The sequence below is a fragment of the Punctularia strigosozonata genome (genome assembly GCF_000264995.1).
Source record: "Punctularia strigosozonata HHB-11173 SS5 unplaced genomic scaffold PUNSTscaffold_3, whole genome shotgun sequence".
NCBI lineage: Eukaryota > Fungi > Basidiomycota > Agaricomycetes > Corticiales > Punctulariaceae > Punctularia > Punctularia strigosozonata.
Window position 1 is genome coordinate 1,427,709 of NW_006767435.1, and position 14,985 is coordinate 1,442,693.

General features: G+C 55.4%; 6 protein-coding genes across 6 annotated transcripts; 2 read left to right on the plus strand and 4 right to left on the minus strand.

The window, feature by feature from the left end:
• Nucleotides 1-256: 256 nt before the first annotated feature.
• PUNSTDRAFT_131763 (uncharacterized protein) lies at nucleotides 257-978 on the minus strand (the record flags this gene model as incomplete). Its single annotated transcript, XM_007381069.1, has 2 exons — nucleotides 257-560; nucleotides 614-978. The coding sequence occupies 2 exons, from the start codon at nucleotides 976-978 to the stop codon at nucleotides 257-259; spliced, it is 669 nt and encodes a 222-aa protein (XP_007381131.1).
• Nucleotides 979-2,379: 1,401 nt separating this feature from the next.
• Nucleotides 2,380-4,754, minus strand: PUNSTDRAFT_42810 (uncharacterized protein; the record flags this gene model as incomplete). Its single annotated transcript, XM_007381070.1, has 5 exons — nucleotides 2,380-2,792; nucleotides 2,868-3,261; nucleotides 3,406-3,677; nucleotides 3,743-4,430; nucleotides 4,488-4,754. 5 exons carry the CDS (start codon nucleotides 4,752-4,754, stop codon nucleotides 2,380-2,382), a joined length of 2,034 nt encoding a protein of 677 aa, XP_007381132.1.
• A 169-nt stretch (nucleotides 4,755-4,923) lies between these two features.
• Nucleotides 4,924-7,260, plus strand: PUNSTDRAFT_83273 (HlyIII-domain-containing protein). Its single transcript, XM_007381071.1, has 6 exons — nucleotides 4,924-5,972; nucleotides 6,027-6,091; nucleotides 6,145-6,439; nucleotides 6,507-6,657; nucleotides 6,722-6,824; nucleotides 6,895-7,260. Exons 1-6 carry the CDS (start codon nucleotides 4,978-4,980, stop codon nucleotides 7,098-7,100), a joined length of 1,815 nt encoding a protein of 604 aa, XP_007381133.1. The 5' UTR covers nucleotides 4,924-4,977; the 3' UTR covers nucleotides 7,101-7,260.
• A 1,419-nt stretch (nucleotides 7,261-8,679) lies between these two features.
• PUNSTDRAFT_141918 (uncharacterized protein) lies at nucleotides 8,680-11,270 on the plus strand (the record flags this gene model as incomplete). The annotated part of the gene is made up of 6 exons (XM_007381072.1): nucleotides 8,680-9,050; nucleotides 9,100-9,225; nucleotides 9,289-9,296; nucleotides 9,350-9,877; nucleotides 9,928-10,541; nucleotides 10,584-11,270. 6 exons carry the CDS (start codon nucleotides 8,680-8,682, stop codon nucleotides 11,268-11,270), a joined length of 2,334 nt encoding a protein of 777 aa, XP_007381134.1.
• Nucleotides 11,271-11,561: 291 nt separating this feature from the next.
• Nucleotides 11,562-12,566, minus strand: PUNSTDRAFT_131767 (uncharacterized protein; the record flags this gene model as incomplete). The annotated part of the gene is made up of 1 exon (XM_007381073.1): nucleotides 11,562-12,566. The coding sequence occupies one exon, from the start codon at nucleotides 12,564-12,566 to the stop codon at nucleotides 11,562-11,564; it is 1,005 nt and encodes a 334-aa protein (XP_007381135.1).
• Nucleotides 12,567-13,342: 776 nt separating this feature from the next.
• PUNSTDRAFT_131768 (uncharacterized protein) lies at nucleotides 13,343-14,341 on the minus strand (the record flags this gene model as incomplete). Its single annotated transcript, XM_007381074.1, has 1 exon — nucleotides 13,343-14,341. One exon carries the CDS (start codon nucleotides 14,339-14,341, stop codon nucleotides 13,343-13,345), a length of 999 nt encoding a protein of 332 aa, XP_007381136.1.
• Between the last annotated feature and the right edge of the window lie 644 nt (nucleotides 14,342-14,985).

Genomic DNA, 14,985 nt, shown 5'->3' on the forward strand with positions numbered 1-14,985 from the left:
AGAGACTTGTGAAGCGTGGACGTCGATGTTCGTGTCCTGCGCCCTAGGTTCAGGGACGGCTTGCGTAGCAGCGGGTCTGACCCCAGAACCGTCGAGACCGCGAGGAGACGTCGTTCGGAATCACCACAAATTCAACAGGCCTCGTAATCATTGCGGGAACTGACTCGTTTACACTGCACCAACGAACTTAAGCACTAGAGCATGTAGTTATACTACTTCATTCAGGCACAGAAAGGACTCGTCGATCCTGCGGCGCCTATTGCCATTCGGGTTGCTTGCGTTGAATGCCGCCGTCTGCCAGCTCAACATCGACTGTGATGCGGCTATTGGAATGAACCGTAGAAATCACGGGTTCCCGCAGGCGTAAGCGGGGGCGAAGGAGCAGCAGCCCAGGGCGGGCGAAAATGAGTAAGAGGACGTTAACTGCACCACTCAGATGGAAAATGGTGACGACCGCCAATGTTGCCGCGGAAGGAATGGAGGAGGAGCGCAAGGAGCCGAACATGATCCAACGCACGATGGACATCGGGAGTATCACGACCGAATACGTTATTGGATACCTATTCGAGACAAGGTCAGCAGCGGATTTCATGGACGCAAGGGGATGGCGTACGCGAGTAGTCCCATGCCAGCTTGTTTGGCATCAGAGAGCCCGGCTCCTTTTTTGCGACGATGCACGCTGAATTTCCACCATTGAACCGGATGCACAGAGATGTATCCTCTGCTGAGCAGGAAGAGTGGTATGTACGCCACCAAGGAAATGATGAGCGTGAGCCACATCCAGAGGTACTCGCCTACGAGCTTGTCGACGATGTACTGATTACCCTTGCCGCCGATCCAGCACCAGAATGGTGTTGGCAGCTCGTGGTTCTTCAATTTTGAGCGTAAAACTGCGTAGAGGACGACGAAGACCCATATGATGACGATGACCACGAACGCTATGGCACGCTCGTGTACTGCCTTGCGTCCCCATACCATGACGAATGTATGGATCGCGATAGCCTGCATAATCGAGTTTTGTTAGGTGTCAGAGGGAAAGAGAGAGAGCAGTTACTCACACCGGTTGTCATTGCCACGCTTGCTTCGCCTATCTCGTTGATGATTCCTGAGATCTGATTTTATATCTTCGCAATGAAACTCAGAGCCAAGCATACCTTGGGATGTGCAGAAATGGCCTCGTACAACGAATCCCGACTGTATCCATCTAAGTTGCATAGCGGCACCAACGGCGTGTACCACATCGGATACAAGTAGCTGAAGCTGGAACAGTCTTGAGCATCTGACACGTGAAAGCTCACCTGCAAGCTCACCATGTATACGTCTGCCGGGCTTTCGACCAGGCTCCAGTCTCCTGAGGATGGGTTTCGCCAGAGTCTATAGGTGTTACGCTTGAAGGTGGCAAGGAAGACACATATCATATTCGCATGCAGCCCGAGCAAAGGGAGCAAAGGAGCGAGATCCTCACTGCTATCAAGATAAACAACAGCATGATGGATGTGATTGAAATGAATCCAGCGATAGCTGTGAGCTTGGGACGACGTCAGGATATCTTTGACCAGCCGCACAGGACAGTAAAGCCTACCGTGAGGCCGATGCTTTGACCGCGAGTCAGGCAGGTCAGACCAAGCCCAGGGGTATTCGAAGCATGACTCTCCTCCCATTGCGCGTACGTGCAAACAGTCCCGAGTTTGAGGAAATATACCGGAACGGTCACAGTGTCGTTGTCGTTCGCTCCAAAGACGCTGCGACTGAACATTGTGGACATGGCAGGAGCGAGATAATGTATGATAGGGGTCGTCCATTTATATTGCGAGGCGCAGCGAAATTCGAAATAAAAATGCCATAAGTATGCATTCCGCGCGGTTACCCCAGGTTACTACCCCGGATCCGGGTAACGCCACATCAACGGGCTGGACGGGATCACCGCCGCCATGTGCTGGGAACAAAGACCGGCCTACCTACAAAAGGAGTCAATATTTTGGCAGAACCAGTAACGTACGTGGATCACTTGCCGCCCACATCACAAGCTGCACGACCCCTGCGGGGAGCGACCGAGCCGCAGCTGACCGAGGCGCCAATTCCCGTTGCTCTGATCGCGAGGAGCCCAAAACGATGCAAAGTCTTATATATTTTGATATGACCCACAACGATACGGCCTCGATGTTGATGGACAGAACCTTCATCGGCTTTAGTGAACCCGAAGGCCCACTAACGACAGACAGGCCCTGGGGTATCCGAGAAAGCTATCAGCCTGAAAGCCCACAAGGAATGTAGCGTGACATCTTCGGGAACGCTTCAGTGAACAGCACACGGGTCGTGTCCAATGGCAGTAAATGCGCGCAACTAAAAGTACTCACAACTCTGCGCCTCTTGAGCAATTTACTGCCCATCTTCGTTCTTTCCCGTATTACGCTGCCCACGATTCGGACTGAACAGCGGCCTTGGCTCGTTCCAATCCTCCCTCACGCCCCATACATGCTCGTCCTTCAGCTTTGGTGCAGCTGGCCTCCGATTCGACGGCATCACAAGTTCATAGATCTCCTTCGCCCCCTGAGGCATATCCAGCCTACCTCCGTTTCCGTGCGTGCTCGGAGTACCAGTTCCCGGGGACGTCGGTTCGCCAGGGGCTGTGGCAAGGCTACCGGCGTTGTTCGTTCGAGTCGGGGTCCTGATCTCCCATTTGCGTTCCGGGGCAGGGAGGGGCGTCCAACGGTCTTCGCGTGCGTAGGCCGCACTTGTCATCTCATATATGCGTGAGAGAGCGCGCTTGAACGCGAATTGTTCGTCGTGACCTGCATATAGCCCGAAAACGAATTAGGGATCGGTTCTAGCAAGTAATTCTACAGACGGAGTAGGACGTGACGAACCGGAGAAGATGGACAGCGTCTCGAGCGCAGGTGCTGACCGCGCGCTCTCTTCCTCACCCTTAGTCTGACTTGGGTGTTCTTCGTACGAGAGCACGTTCGGCCGATAGGCCTCACGTGTCTCCGACACCGACTCCGCCATCAATGGATCCATATGCACGTCTTCACTTTCGTCGGACTGTCTGTCTTGACTTACGACAGCATCCGCGAAGAAGAGGTTTTCAAGATCCGTCTCGGCCTGACAGATGAGCTTGCACCTGGCCTCGTACAACGCGTCGATGAGCGAGATGAATCGCCTTGCTTGGTTCTTCTGCGACAGCTTGAGTGCGGGAATGGCAATGATGATGTGCGTATCGAATGTAGAGGCGAGAGTGAGATAGTCTGCGGGGCCTAGTGACTGTTATTGCGTTTCAGGGAGTGAGCATTGGAGACGAAGACGCCGCATGATTGATTTATGCAGTACCTCGTCGCATAGTTCTGAGAAGGTAAACCGACAGGTGTTTCCGGATGTTCAGGGGACTTGCAGGGTTCGGCCGAATACCTGGAGCTCGCGAGGTTGACCAGGAGATCTCGTCCATTGTTTTACAGTCCTTTCGAACTCTGCTTTCCCCGCATCTCCGGTTGTAAACCACGTCCCGTACCCTCCTTCTTCCTTCACCTCAGCTCTCACCCTTCGCCAATCGTACGTCGACCGCATTTCGAGCACCGGGCAGCGCGCTTTGAGCGCCTCGACGAACGGCTCGAGCCTTTCGCGCTGCACCCCGTTCTTGTAGAGATCGTCAGGGACCTTGTTAGACGTCCCTACTACAACACCTGGGCGAAAGGGATGACGGTCGACTCGGCACCTTAATGGTCTCTGGAAGGTGGGAAGTACGTACCACCCATTCGCCAATACCACGAGAGCACGTCCGCGAGCAGTCCCGCGCTGGAAACATCCAGCAGTTGCACCTCGTCGAAGACAAGCAACCAGTGCTTCAGCACCAGCCTGCGCGCGATCGCGTACGCGATGCTCGGCTCCATCGCATTGCTGCCGTTCATCAGTTGCAGGCTCAGCCCTTTGCTCCACATCGTTGTGAGGTTGCCGCTCTGTACGAGGGATCGCCATCGGTCTCTGATAGCGCGCGTCCACTGGGGTCTGTCCTCTTCAATATCTCGAGATGGCGAGGCGTGGAGCGCGGCCATGCGCAGCTGCGTCTCTTCCCACACCGCCCTGTACACCTCGAGGACGAACTCGCTGTAGTGTCGCCTGATCTTATGACGCGTCGGTACCGCGCTGAACCACTCGGAAACGAGGAAGGATTTGCCGCTGCCGGGTGGACCTGTCAATAGGAGGCCCTTGGGCGTCGTGAGGGTCGCGAGTTCTTCGGCATGTGTCTTAACAGTTACAACTGCTCGGATATCGGTGGAAGGATCGTTCGCGTCTTGACCGGGATGACCAGCAAACCACCAGGGAGTAGTGCCTTCATCCTGACCTTGCAGAAGTGTGGAAGGGGTAGGACGTTGATAGTAGTGTGAAACGAATGCGGGTGGGCTATAGTCTTGTAATTTGTTGGAGAGTTTCCGAAGCTGCAGATCAGGAATGTTATGACTAGCCGAGCGGTTAGAAGAGTGTAGGAGGCGTACCTCCATCACAACCCTCAGCTGGTCTTCATCACGTCGGATCTTACCCAGCGTGACGAGGGCTTGATACCGATCCAGAAAGTCAGCCGGCTGCGGCAGGTTCTCGGTGACGCGAACGTCGTTGACCGCCTTCAGCTCAGGTGCGGGTTCCCCAGACGCAGAGGCGAACGCCCGTCGCGATCCATACTGAGCTCCGCGTTTACTTTCCGCGGCTGCCTTTGACGCATATATGCACCGACCAAGCGCTGTCAAAGTGCATATACGAGACATCGTCCAGCGCATTCCAGTCGTAAAACTGCAGTTATAACTTGGGCCTAGCCAGCCATATCGTCGGCAGGAAAGAAGGTAATATCTGGGTGGCTGTACCCCCCAGCTTGTGATAACACCGAACGCCACCGACTGCGACGTCGGCACCACACCCGTATTTATCCTCATTGCAGGACCCGTCCCTCCGTCCGTCGCTTCTTGGCACCACATTCGTTTCCACAGAACAATGCCAACAACATCGTCAACGACGACGACGACGACGACCGCCGTCGAAGCAACGCGGACCGTGCCTATGAGGCGGAATAGACGTCGACTCTCCTCGTACCGTTCCAATCCTCAAAGGCAGATGCTCTGTCATACTCTCCCCAAGTCGCTCGACGCGTTGGACCTATCCTCCTCCGGCGTCCCACGCCCGACGCTTGCCTCCCTACGCGTGCATGTTTTGGCCTACCTCGCCGACCTCGAGACGCGCCTCAGCCTGCTCGAATCTCCCCAATTCAGCCCGGCAAGTTTAGGTCTGGGATCCGGATTCGATTCCTACATCGAGAGCGCTGAGAGCAAGGTGCATGAGAAGGTCGAGGAGGTTAGGCAGTGGGCAAGGGCAGGACTCGAGAGTATAGCCAAGATCCGGAGCGACGTGTGCTCGTACCTCCCCGATTTCCCAGACTTAGAAGAGTCGATGGTCAACGTGAAATCTCGCCTCCCGGGCGTATCCCCACTGGGCTCTCTTTCATTAGAGGAAATGCGCTCTCGCCTGCCGGAATTGCCCAGCGTCGAAGATGTACGCTCGCGTCTTCCCGAAATACCTCAACTGCCGGACATCCAGCTCCCGGAGCTCTCCATGCCTCAAATGCCAGAGCTCGAGTTCGACCTCTCCACCCTCCGGCCTCGGCTTGAGTCCCTTTCCTCGCATATCGACTCTTTACAGACACATCTCTCTTCTGCCGCGCTGTATCTCCCGCACCTCCCGCATGTCTACAGCCTCAACATGAGCATCGCGCCCAGCACCATGCTCTCCGACCTTCTAGACAAGGTGCTCATGTCAGACCACCTGTACAAGATGCTTCCGAAGGAGGACGAGAAGGAGGAGAGCATGCTAGAGAAGGCGGCACGGGAGGTCGCGGCGGCAGTGAAGTCCTCCATGCACGGCGCGAAACTCATCCGGTACTCGGATCTGCCGAACAAGTGGCGAAACAACCCGTTCGTAACGAGAGGCTATCGGTAAGCACGCCCCACGACTTGATTTCGTCCGATCGTTGAAGGATCACTTCTTAGATTTATCCCTCTGGACCAGTGGCATCGTATTATCATATCTCTGGGACAGATCCATAACGAAACACGTATGTTTCCTTGTTCTGACAATGACCCATGTACTGAGAATTGGTTCTCGTAGTGAATATCCATACGCACTTCCTCCCCTTTGTGTTCTGGCTTCTGCCCCTCCTGCCTTTCACGCCCACTATCGCCTCCCAACTCCCCTCCTCTATCGCGTCCCTCCTCCCATCATCTCTCCACTCCGCCTCAATGGTTCCAACCACAGCAGCAGACCTTGACCTTCCCGAACTGATCTTTGTCATCTTCGCGCTCCTCTGCCTCTTCGCGTCAGCCGTCTGGCATACCATGGCCGGTTGCGCACACCCGCGCGGTATGGAGATCTGCGCGCGGCTCGACTACGTTGGTATCGGATGGTGCGCCCAGCTTCCCGCCTTGTCTCTGACCAAACGCTGATACCGCGGACATTTGGGCGTTTCACAGGTTGATAAGCGCGAGCGTAGCCTCGGTCATGTACTACGCCTTCCAAGCCCACCCCGCGGCACGCGACATTTACCTCGGACTCTCCTTCTTCACCGCAATCGCGGGTACGGTCCTCCCCTTCATGGACTGGTTCAATCAACGGCAGTACAAGGTCCGAGCTATATATATCCTGCGACTCCTACATACCACGAACGTATGCTAACTGTCGGCCACAGAAATATCGCATCATGTTTTTCCTCGCGCTGGGCTTCACTGCGCTGGCCCCGCTCACGCACCTTTCCCTTCTCTTCTCGCCCTACCGCACTCTTGTCTTCATCGGTACGCCCTCTCCCCTTTCTCGCCTTATATGCCCCCTTGGCTTCTCCGCTGACGAACTGATCTTCCACAGCGCCGGTTCTGCGCTCCGTGTCCTCCTACCTCGCCGGTCTCGTATTCTACGCGACGCACTTCCCCGAGTGCATGCTCTCCAAGCACCCGCGGTGGCGCTGGCTCGACTGGCTAGGCGGCGGTTCACACGCGATCTGGCATGCGTTCATCGTGCTCGCGATCGCCCAGCACCGGGCAGCGATCGCGGGGCTGAAGAGTGGGATATGAAGTCCCGGTATGGATGTAGGGGTTGGCGTGAAGATGATGGGGAGGTAGACGGTTTTCTGGTATAGATTCATGGGGTTATGCGTATAGATGGGTGGAACGTAGCATATTCCTGGACGTAATTCATTCTCTGGTTACGGTATCATCGGGCCACGACGTCGACCTGTCATACCGTGCCTGAACAGACCGAGCGAGGCCTCGCGAAATGGTTTGAAGCACATGTCGCACTCGGCAAGAGCTACCATCTTAGAACTAGAAATATTGACGCGACAGCCATTTCATCCATCAAATCGACGTATGCCCGTCCTGGTTCCCTGGGTTCTAGTAACACGTAGTCTTGTCCGCTGTTTGCGAAGATGTCGAGAACAGCATCCCTGCGGGTTGGATGAGTGTGCTTATGAAGCTGCACGCTAACGCGGACGGCTGCCGTGGGGGCCTTGACCGTGGATGGATCATGGCCGTTCCCTATCCAAGAGTGATATATGCTGGAGCAGCCACAAGAGACGTCTGACGTCGCCCAATCCGGGCAGATCGACGGATAAATTAGACAGGATTACATGGCGGAGGGTGCGGGTATGGCGGGCAACGCCTTCCACGACAAGACGCGCGTCTGCACATATGCCCGAATCCGATACATGAAGGACTTGGAGGGCCGGCATCTGCATGCGGGACAGATAGCTCGAAGGTGAGCAGGGAGCCGTCGCCATCACTGACAGCATGAAGTTCGACGTCCAATCGTGATGATGAGTGACATGGGTGAGGTAGGGAAACACCATTAACTGCCTGAAGGGGAGGTGGCCGAGGCCAGTTACAAGCCGTGGGGAATGATAATGAGGTATAATCGTCAACGTGCGTAAGGTAGGAGCAACGAGGTTGAAGAGCAAGTTCCATTGTCGCACTTGGATTTCCGTCCCGTGCATCCGCCGGAGGTTGCAGTCCAAGTTTATAGGTTGCACGCTGAGGTAGGATGAACGTTCCCGGGCGGCAACGAACAGGTGCAGAACTCTCCGGCCCTTCTTGTTCTCTTTCGACAATTCGATTAAAAGGGCCTCCGTCTGCCGACCTCCTGCGATAGCAACCGACTGGAACCGGTACTGTTTAGTGAGGCCTAGCGAGACGAGAGGAATAGCGCCCGTGCAGTTTTCCCTCCGTCGGTGCAGGCCAATTGCACGATCATATCGAGTATCTCAGTGGGTAGACGGTCCATGACGGCGGACGGCAGGCTCGGAGATCAATTGGCCTCTGTGCGGAGGCGTGGCGGTTGGAGTGGAGGTGGGCTCAGCTGTTCATTCATCCTCTTCCACTCCGACACTGAAGTGCAAAGCTGTTCCTGTTTACCTACCAACACGTACATGTGTCAGAGCTCACAGCTTGGCGTCGTACAATGTCGACGTACATGAATTATACTTTAGTTGGTGCCTTACGGTACCTTGCTCAGCTTCCGTTATCGAATCATGGCAGATAGCTTGATCACAGCCATCCTTTGGGCGTCTCTTTCATGAAGGTCATCCAACTCCTTTATACATAAGATATGGTTGCGTTCCTTGCTCTCGCACGATACATGCTACTACCGACCTAAACGATGCCGCTGGTCCTCGATGCCAGCAGCTCGTGCGACATTTGCCTGGAGGAATACACCTACGAAGACGCATACTCGTCGCCTCATGCCATCCCCTGTGGACACGTGTTCTGCCTGACATGCATTGAATCCTTCGACCCGGAAACCTGCCCGTTCTGCAGGAAATCATTCAACGCGCAAACGATCCGAAAGCTTCAGGCCGACTGCGCGAATCCTCAAAGCTCGACCGCCCGCGCCGAGGACGAGCGGGGCGTGATTGATGCCTTGACCACCTGGAACGCTGTGTTGGCCGCACCGAACGACTCCAGTGAGCGACATGAGCGAAATGAATGGCTCTCGGAATGGATGGATAATCACGAGGAGTCGCAGAACTAGTGAGTGTATCATGCAGAGACGTCGCAGCTGGAGACTCAACCGTTCCAGTCCTCTACAGGCTACTCTGGTCTCGGTGATGCGCCAGGCCCTCGGAACTGGCGACGACGATACATTTCGGGCTATTGAACAAAGCGTCGAATCTAGGGTGGAGGAAGTTGAGAGGGAATGGAAAGAGTGCGTCCTGTCTTGTTTCTATCGCTTATACCTCCGCTGAACGCTGACGGTTTCTTCTACTAGGAAGGCTAGTACTTACATTCCGCAATTTATCCTTGCCTGACATTCCTGTTCTAGCTTGGAGCTGCCGAGAGACGCCATAACGAAGCGTTGGAAGACGGCGCCGAGGAGCTATTCTTACGAGTGGCTACCGCGGAGTCACAACTGTCATCCACTCAAGAGGACTTAGAGAGGGTGCAGCACGAACTGCGCGACACGAAGGCGTCCCTTTCTCAAACGAGGAATCGGTTGGTCGCCGCCGAGACGGACGTTACGGACCTGCGCAGGGAGGTGCAGAACGTCAGCGAGGCCCGCGATACGACCGTCGATCGGAACTTGGACCTGACGGCGCAGTTAGCCTACCTGCAACAGACGCGCGATGCCGAGACCGCCAATATGGCGCACCAGCTCGACACCGTCAACCAGGACCTGCGAGATGTCCGATCAGAGGTGCATGGATTGCGGGTGGCCGCCCAACGTTCGGACGAGTTGGAGATACAATTCGCTGCCGCTCGCACGGAGTTGGAACGAAGCCGCGCTGCATCCCAGATCGGCGATGCGGAGAAGGCTGCGCTAGAGGCTCAAGTGCACAGACTGAGGGGGCAGTTGTCAGGTATAGTCATCGGACAGGCTCACCGGCTCGGACGCTCATTCCATACGCAGGCTTGCAAACGATTCAAGAGCAGGAGGCAGCACGAGTCCGTGATGGCCAATTGAAGCTTGCTGAAGCTCATGCTCGCTTGAGTCATTACGAGCAGCTTTTCAGTCGTGGCGGGCAAGTGGTTAATGACCTGCAAGCGAAGCTTGCTGCCGCACATTCGGACAATGAATCACTTCGGACGCAACTGCAACACGCTGAACACAGTCGAGCGGTGCACGAAGCCAGTGTTACCGAGCTTCAGACGCAGCTCAGGAGGCAGGACTCAGAAATTGGGCTGCTGCGTTCCCAGCCGAATGGTCCTCGCAGCCGCGATAGCTCGTCATCGCCCCTTGGAAACGACTTCGCCACTTTACTTCACCTCTCCAGCACCAATTCAGGTTTATCGAGGCCGAAATCAGCCGCACCTTCGTTTGGCGGCAGTTCACGATGGCCATTAGTGGAGGATTGGGAGAATGATGAGGCCTTTCCCGCTTCAGCACCTCCAGTGCCATCCAAGAATCCGTTCTTGGACGCAAACGAGGATTTTAGTCCTGGGCATGCGGATTCGCGTGTTGCAAGCTCGAGAGGTGGATCGTCGCCGTCGGATCCCTACCAAGCAGACCCGAAGCCGGAGACTGTCACAAGGCGAGTCTAACATTCGGATCACAGACTGAACTAGTCCCTAATCATCATATTACGGGATAGTGATTCCGCAACTCGGTCATCCGACACTGCTTTCGTCGCCCTACCGGACCTCGGGCTGCCGTCAACTGCACCGAAGTTGACCCATTCGACCAGTGTGCCCCTGGATTCCTCGGTGTGGGAGTCACAACGGTCATCTGGGTTCACTGAAAGCACCTCTTCGGAGCGAGCCGGTGCAGGTCTGCCTAACGGTGCCGCTCCACCCGACCTTGCTTTCCGTCGCATGACACTCTTCGGTCCGGGTGGCGAGGAACAGTGTATACCCCATCCGCCCTCTTTGACCCCCGCTGTCTCGTTTCCCGGAACGAACGCTGCCACAGATGATAGTTTCATCCCCACATTCCGACAAGCACGATCAGTGGACACCCCTAACGCGGCACCACTAGGATCCGCACCACTGGGCAACCGGTGGACCAATTCGCATATGCAACCTCCATATACACATTCTCGAACGGCTTCTGAGCCGCTTGTGAACTTGCGCACGACACCGTTGCACCTCCTGGAACGAGTGTCCGGAGCGCTGGAAACGCCGACCGAGGTATCCATGCCCGGCGCTATGCCCGCCAATGATTCACCTTCGGCAGGCGGATCTGCGCCAAGAGTCCCAACGGAGAAGAAGTCGATGGGCGAGACGATGCGTAAACTCTTCGGGCGGAAACATTGATATTTCTGCATGCTCCTATAACATGTATCGACATTAACACGTACGTGTGTCTGCTGGCAATCTTGGGTGTACTGTACTACGGCATTCATTCTGCTCTCGTCATGGACATGAAAACCTTGACCACGAATTTGTACTCCGAGTCGATTCTTTGAATATCGGATACTTGGCGATCATTCCCCGTGTCGTAGCGGTCGGTCGGGCCCTCTATTATGTTGTCATTGATAGCAAGCGGGAATGATATGTTCCAAGGCCACCCCCCCCCCCCCCCGGCTCGTTGCATGAGTGTGCCACCTATTTCCGGAAAGAGATCATTTTCTTCGCCCAAATCCCGATGACTGAATGCCGGAACATTGATGCGGTGTAGCCTACAGGCTCGTTTCCGGTAAGGATCCCCCGTTCATTGCCTGCCCGTGATTGCCGCTGGCCTTCAAGCGTCCAACCTTCTCGGTCGATCTGTTCGGTGAATGCTCTTGCTCGTTCCCATATGCTACTTCCCCCATGAGCATCTTCTGCCCATTGCGATGCACATCTATCCTCGCGGCGAGGAACCAGGTAGATATGGTTATCTTGCAGGCGCACATCTTTTACCCAGGTCACTAGAGGGCTGAAGAGACCACCGTAGCGATCGTCGCCCTCTACCACCAACATCTCAAGGCTAAACCTCTTTTGAATGGCCGGCAAGCTGCGGACTGTGGCGTGATGCATAGTGACGGCGAGGTGGGTGAGGCTGTCGAAGCATGCTAGATCGTGACGGAACGTGTGTCTAAGATCCAGCTGCTGCCAGCCATTCGCCATGACGCGCAGATGGGTGATCAAGTTGAGGATGAAGGGATCACTTTCGCTGATCATGGGAGATTTGAGTGTCAAGTGGAATGGTCCACCCTGTATCATCCGGGATGCCTTCTGGCGTAACATTTTGGGAGAATGTGCCTCCATCTCTTCCTCATTTGTCGTATCCGAATTCACACGCAACCTGTCGCAGGCCAAGTTGCGCAAGTTTGGGAAACTTTGGAGTAGGTGCGGGATGTCCGTGGCGTAAACATCGGCGGGCCCTAACCATAGGCTCCGAACATATTTGGCCTGACGACGGCACGCGTCGTTGTCGCCCCACATAAGCCGGCGGATGGCGCTGTCATGCTCCCAAGTAGTGCCGCAAAGGGTCGAGTATAGGTGCTTCTCTGCGATAGATCTAGTCCAGGAAGCTACCAAGGCGAGGGTATAAGCATGGTTAAGCGATGAGCTGGCCAACAACTCGAAAACGATTATGAGAATTTCGATGGGTAGTTTGGCGGACATAGCGATCATCGAGGTGGTGAAAGTACTTATGCCCCGTCTACACGTGTCCCCTAAGATGAACACGTTGGCTGCGAGTCAGAGAGCTGTGTGCATATCTGTGCACATATTGATATCATTTGAGATGGAAATCGAGTCCTTGATGACGGTTTGTGAGAAACAGCTGTAATGGCTGTTGAGGTTCGGGTATGATGCGGTGGAAATGGATGGATGGTCCCTGAAAGCGGTGCCCTAGGCACCCACGCTTTGAGAATTGAGGGCTTTATTGCTCGCGCAGACATTCCGAGTTTCCTAAAAACAGGACCATATGCCAAACATATACACTTTGGCGCTGCCAGGTACCATCGCCGAGGTGTGCCTATTGCCACGGGCGCGGAGAACACAACTCCCAGAACCACGACTGGTTCTGTGGTGAACCTGCGTCCGAAGCCTCAGTGGATCCCAGGGCCTGACTGCTGGCATCACGGCTTGGAGGAACAAGAGAGGTAAGTGCTGGTGTCCAGGGCGTCCATATGGACGGGTGCAGCTCACACCAATCCGATGGGCGCGAGGGCGGAATGGGTCTTAGGCCGGCTTCTAGCCTGCAAAAGCGAACCTTGGCTCGTGATATCATCCACTAAGCGTGGAGTGAGGGCGACCACGGGAGCTGCAATGAGGCAGCAGCCGTATGAGGGAGGGTGCAACGATCCTCATGCGAGTTGCAAGCGCTTAGAAGTCAGGAGGGACGCATTTTTTTATGTAGATGTTCAGTGAATATCGGAGGTAGGTTAATGATGACATCAATACCTCGATATCCGTTCCTCCATGAAATCATCGTAGTCCGTTTCCTTGCTCCTATCATCAAGAATTGCGCAATCCCGTTCGCTGCTGCTGAAAATGTCCAAGATAACGTCCAAATTATCCCGAGGCAAACCTATCTCCGGCCGCACTCGCAGACGCACATTTTCTGCGAGGGGTTCGATCATAAGGCTGATATTGTGCGAGTTACCTGGAGGCTCGATGTTTGCTATATCCTCGAGTAGACCCAAAAGGCGCCGGATGGAGTCCTGCTCCCAGGGCTGCATGTAAAAATCCGAAAGGAGGACTTGTTCTAGTTCTGGCGAGTGACGAGCGACGTTGCTCACGAGCAGACAGATATACGAGCATGCTGCTCGGCTTGACGAATGGAGGACTTGCAACCGGGGCATGCGGACGCAATCGAGCGAGGTCATGGCCACTTCGGAGCTATGTCCGAGTGAACAGAGACCACGATAGCCCGCGTGTTGATAGGTGAGGTGCGTGAGCTGCGGAAACATGAAGACTGTTTCTTCCTTTCCGAGAGGATGAAGGAATAGGCCCGGAATGGGATTATATGACATGACACTCAGCGTGCGCAAGGTGGGAGCAACGAGACGGAAGAGCTTCGCCCAGTGCCGCTCCTGGAGATCCAGCATGCCCCGTAGAGTGGTTCCTGGCTTTGGGGTGGCGAGCGCACGAGAGAAATTGTTGACGGCGATGAACAGGTGAAGTACCTTCCGGCTCGCTTCGTCCAGCGTCAACAGCTCGTCCAAGAGCGCTTCCGTTTGTTGTGGTCCCGCTACGGCGACCGACTGGAATCGGTGCTGTTTGCTAATGTCCGAAATGCGTTGGGATGCCAGCCAAACGCTCGTGCGGTTTTTCCTCCGTCGATGCAGGCTAATCGGACAATCGTGTCGAGGATCTCGTTCGGAAGGCGGTCCATGATGTCGGTCCACTGCCAAGTACATGCCTGGCCGCACCCAGGGTTCAGCGCTATTCATAGCGAAGATCAATGCACTCCAATGCACACACGCTGATATATACAGCGTTCAAACGTTTCTTGGGACTGCTGTGGTGGTGCGAAGCCGGTGGGGCTGGGCTACGCGGTGTTGTGTTGCGCGAGGTCTCGAGGCGACGTAGTACTGCGAGAAGGTGATGATGTAGGTGGGTGAGGGAGCGCGCGGAGCGCACGAGGAGACAGAGGCAAGGGGAGGACTGGGGTGGTCGGTACGCTAGTCGCTGTCGCTGTTGCTGATTCGTATCGCTGTCGGTGGTTCGCACGTAGATAGATATGAAATGTGTGTACACGGAGACGCTGGTGAGCCGGGTGCTGGAATACGATACAAGAAAGAGCAAGTCTATTATACGCATCGTCTAGGGTCCGTGCGCCATCATCCTCGATCCTCTCGATCCTCTCGATCCCTCCCAACCGTCCTGATCCTGGTGATCTTGAGTTGTCGGCCGCCTGCGCAGGTATCGATCGTGCCTGTTGAGCGGCAGCCGTACGTCCGGAGCGTAGTGGGTCGAGGCGACGAGCGACGAGAGCAAAGAGTAGCGCGCAGCCACGGGCGTTGAGTAGCGAGAAGCACGCCGCGAGCAGGAGTGATGATGTCAGCGCTGACATTGATGTCGGTACGGCCCTGCG